A 4,983-nucleotide genomic window follows, 5' to 3' on the forward strand; every position below is an offset into this window, starting at 1 on the left:
TATATATATATTATAATATATATATTTATATATATATAATTATTATATATATATGTATATATATTAAAATATATATATTATATATATAATGTATATTTTTTGTAATAAAATTTTAACATATACATATATATATATATATTATTAAATTTTAAAATATATATTTATTATATTTTATATAAAATAAAATATATATATATATATATTTTGACCCCACACACACACACACACACATGTGTGTTGTAAATAAAAAAAAAACATGCTAAAACCCTATATACATGGGGGAAAGGGGGGGGGGGAGAGGGAGAGGGAGGGGAGAGGGAAAAGGGGGGGAGGGAGAGAGAGAGAAGGGGGAGAGAGGAAGAGAGAGAGAGAGAGAGGGGAGAGAGAAAAGAAGGGGGGGGAGAGAGAGAGAGAGAGAAAATAAAAAAAAGAAAAAGAGAGAGAGAAAAAAACGAGAGAGAGAGAAAAAAACCCAGAGGAGAGAAAGAACGAAAAGAGAGAGAAAAAAGAGAGAGAGAGAGAGAAAGAAAGAGAGAGGAAAGAAAGAGAGAAGGGGGAAAGGAAAAGAGAGAGGAAAAAAGAGAGAGAGAGAAAAAGAGAAAAGAGAAGAGAGAGAGAGAGAGGGGAGAGAGAGAGAGAGAAGAGGGGAGGGGAGAGAGAGGAAGAAGAGAGAGAGAGGAAAAGAGAGAGAAAGAGAAAAGAGAAAAAAGAGAGGAAAATGAAAAAAAGAGTGAAAGGAAAGAAAAGAAAAGAAAGGGAAAAAAAGAGAGAGAAGAAAAAGGGGAGAAGAGAAAAGGAGAGAAAAGAGGAAAGAAAAAAGAAAAGAGAGAGAGAGAGAAGAGAGGGAAAAAGGAGAGGAAAAAGAGGGGAAAAAAGAGAGAGTGGAAAAAAAGAGAGGAGAAAGAAGAAAGAGAAAAAGAAAGGGGAAGGGAAGAGAGAAAGAGAAAAAGAGAGAGAGGGGAAAAAAAGGGGGGGGAGAGAGAGAGGGGGGGGGGGGGGAAAGGGGGGGGGGGGGGGAGAGAGAGGGGGGAAAAAGGGGGGGGGGGGGGGGAGAGGGGGGGGGAATGAGAGGGGGAGAGAAGGGGGGAGGGAGGAAAAGGAAAGGGGGGGGGGAAAAAAGAGAGAGGGGGGGGGGAGGGGGGGAGAAAAAAAAGGGGGGGGGGGAAAGAAGGGGGGAAGGGGGGGAGGGGGGAGGGGAAAAGGGGGGGGGGGGGGGGAGAGAGGGGGGGGGGGGGAAAGGGGGGGGGGAGAGAAAGGGGGGGGGGGGGGGGGAAAAGGGGGGGGGGGGAAAAAAAGGGGGGAGGGAAAAAAAGGGGGGGGGGAAAGGGGGAAAAGGGGGGGGGGGTGGGGAGGGGGGGAGGGGGGGGAGAGGGGAGGGGGGGGGAGAGGGGGGGGAGGAGGGGGGGGGGGGAAAAGGGGGGGGGAGGGAAAAAAAGGGGGGGGGGGGGAAAAAAGGGAAAAGGGGGAAAGGGGGGGAAAAAAAAGGGGGGGAAGGGGGAAAGGGAAAAAAAAAGGGGGGGGAAAGGGAAAAAGGGGGGGGGGGGAAAAGGGGGGGAAAAAAAAAAAAAGGGGGGGGAAAGGGGGGAAAAAAGGGGGGGAAAAGGGGGAAAGGGGAAAAAGGGGGGGGGTTTTTTGGGGGGGGGGGGTTTTAAAAAAAAAGGGGGGGTTTTTTGGGGGGGGGGGAAAAAAAAGGGGGGGGGGGAAAGTAAAGGGGGTTAAAATTTTTTTTCCCCCGGGGGGGGGGGGAAAAAAGGAAAGGGGGGGAAAAAGGGGGGAGGGGGGAGGGGGAAATGGAGGTTTGAGGAGAGGTAAAAGGGAGGGGTAGAGGGAGAGGAGAGGGAGAGGTAGAGGGAGAGAAAGAAAGTTAAGGAGGGTTGTAGAGAGGGTAAGCGCGCGCGCGCGCGCGCGAGGGGAGAGAGAGGAAGAAAAGAGGGGGGAGAGAGAGAGAAGGGGGAGAGAGAAGAGAGAGAGGAAAAGGGAGAAGAGAGAGAAAGAAAGAGAGAGATAGAGAGAAAAGAGAGAAAGAGACGAGAAAGAAATAAAGAAAGAAAGATATAGAGAAAGAGAAAAAGAGATAGATAAAGAGAGATAAAACAGAGAAAAAGAGAGAGAAAGAAAAAGAGAAAGAAAAGAAAAAAGGGAGAAAGAGAAAGAAAAAGAGAAAAAAGGGGGGGAAGAAACGTCGGTTGATATATTATATTAGGAAATAGAAATAAAAATAGGAAAAAAAAAAAAAGTTTTTCCAAAAAACTCAGGGGTTGCCACTGTTTTTCACTATATAAACTTTTAATGGAACCCCCAGGCATGATCATGGATCCCCCTGGCAAAGTCGCATGTGAAAAGCAAAGGGGATATAGATTTGGGGGTACCTATTTCCGGTTTTTATCAATTTAAAGTTTCCCTTTTAAAAGAGGACTGACTGGTTAATTTAAATTTCTCAACGCCCTAAAAAGCGTAGCAAAAAGCATTATGACCGGTTTGGGAAGATTCTTTCACCTATGGTTTATATAAAAAAAGAAAAAGACAGGTGATTTGAACCGCAAGAACAGGTTTTGGATATAGATTGTTTTGGCATCAGTACAGTTTGTAATGTCAAAGAAACTAAGTGAACTGGAAATGAAGAATATAGCAAACGCTTGTACATTATATCCAGAGTGCCTGGTTAAAACCCTTTCAGGCCACCTAGTGGGTAGGAAAGAGCTATGTAACTATTTAATCCTTGATTTTTAAAGATTATTATATTATATCCAAAATTTTGAATGTAGCATCAAGACTGATACAAAGTACAATCCTTTCACGCCCACGTACGCCGGCGTGGCAGATGAGTAGATAAACAACTGTAATTTTCCTTTCGTAATTGATATAGATTATTAATAAATGTTATAGCCTAAAATTGAATGTATTACCATTATATGTTATAACCATGCATCAAATTCCCCCAGCTTGCCACCCTGTGCGTTTGCCCGGGGGGGAAATAAAAGGGCAAATAATGAAATTTTTAAAATTTAACATTAAAATGATATCATGACATGCAGATTTTGAGAGAAAATTAATGAAGTAAAACCCTCTAAAATTTCAAGGTAAGCTGAAATTATGTTTAAAATTCCTTCGAATCATTCCGATGCCTACATCGTAATAAGGTATATAACTTACTTCAAAAATGATAAAACACTTTTTTTTACCGATTGGAAATGACGTAAGTAAAAAGAAAAAAAAATGAAACAAAAATAAATAAATAAATAAATGAAAAATAAAATTAAGGCACGAGTATTATGAAAATTAACGGGTTTTAAAAGCCTTTTTGCATTGGGGGAAAAGAGGATACGAAATTGGAAAAAATTCCTTTATATGATCAACCAAAACACACACAAACACACACAACACACACCACACCACACACACCCCCCACACACACACACACACACACACACACACACACACACACACACACACACACGTAGGTACATGGTATATACATACATGCGTACATACATGAATACGTCCATGCATACATTCATGTGTACATACTAATACAATCATAAAAATTATACATGCATAATATGTATTTGTACCAATATAAGCCCCGTATGACGTACAGACATTCAAGAACGCACATCAAGCAACAGCCATATATTGCTTTAAAGAATTTAAACATATCTGTAGATATTTTTAATTCTGAAATTTACTGAAACGAAGAACAGAGAGACGAGAGTTGCGCATAACTCGTGATCGAAGTTTTATTGTATAATATATTTGTTTTTGCGTTAAAAGATCGTGAAGTTTTATTGTATGATATATTTGTTTTTGCGTTAAAAGATCGTGAAGTTTTATTGTATAATATATTTGTTTTTGCGTTAAAAGATCGTGAAACAAGGGAACAACCTCATGAATGGAAAGGAAATATCATAATTTTTTTTTGTTAGTACTATTTGTTTTGTTGATGTTCCAGATGTGGTATAACATGACAGACGTGATCGCCGCGTGGGACTTGCTGGTAGGGGTTGCCAGGGGCGACGCGGCCGACGCCTCGGGGGCACACGAGGATCTGGAAGGAGTTGGTATGGATCCGGCCATTCCTGCCGGACAGGGCGGCATAAGGCGGGGGGATGCAAGGCAAGGAGGCCGCGCGGACGAGGGAGCTCCGCCCCCCCGCCGCAGCTTCTCGGCGAGCGGGGAGGATGCCGGCCAACAGCGCCTCATAGCAACCGCGGGGGGAGACGCCCCTCCGCCGCGGCACAGCCTGGAAGGGCGCCGCGAGCCTCAACAGCAGCGAATAAGGAGGGGTGTTGAGCCGAGGCCTGCGCCCCCCGCACGTCCCCGCTACGCCGGGGGAGCGTCGGACTCGCAACAGCGGGACATGAGCGAGGAGGACTGCCTCGAGAAGAGCGGGGACGGGAGGCTGCGGGGCGGGGAGAGGGAAGGAGAGGATCGGCCGGAGAGGGAGAAGGAAAGAGCGGCCGTAGTCACTGACCAGGCCACGTTTAGGCACGACCTGGTGGACGTCACGCGGCAGATCTTGCAGGTCAGATAATGATTTTAGTGATAATAATGATACTGTAAGTTTTATTTTGATCGTTATTACTTACTCACACACACACACACACACACACACAAATAGGTATGTATATAGATACGTTTCTGTATAAATAGAAAAACACACACTGACACATATGTACATATATACAGGCTTACACATTCATACCTGATATGATGCCAAATCCTACTTATATGATATATGATATAAATTTATATAATTTTCTCATCATCAGGTCACGGGAGGGCAGATGGTTATGAAAATGATCGACCACTACCGAAATAAAGTCTTGTTGGCTGTAGAGTGAGTATCTTTATATGAGGAATGAAATACACGGCACATAGAATATATACGCATCCAAGCAGAGTGACAGAGAGACTGAGAGACAGTGAGATATACAGAGAGTCTCAGAGAAGGTAGAAAGAGTCACACAAAAAAAGAAAGAGAAA

At 43.6% G+C, this 4,983-nt stretch overlaps 1 protein-coding gene across 1 annotated transcript in view; it reads left to right on the top strand.

Moving 5' to 3' along the window:
• Positions 1–4,925, top strand: part of LOC119590190 (alpha-N-acetylglucosaminidase-like) — a gene marked incomplete at its 5' end in the record, with an annotated part of 69,603 nt that extends 64,678 nt beyond the window's left edge. The window contains 2 exon segments of the mRNA XM_037938982.1: positions 3,950–4,522; positions 4,770–4,925. Coding sequence (XP_037794910.1) covers positions 3,950–4,522; positions 4,770–4,841 — 645 coding nt within the window.
• Positions 4,926–4,983: the final 58 nt, after the last annotated feature.

This window comes from Penaeus monodon, chromosome 26, assembly GCF_015228065.2.
Source record: "Penaeus monodon isolate SGIC_2016 chromosome 26, NSTDA_Pmon_1, whole genome shotgun sequence".
NCBI lineage: Eukaryota > Metazoa > Arthropoda > Malacostraca > Decapoda > Penaeidae > Penaeus > Penaeus monodon.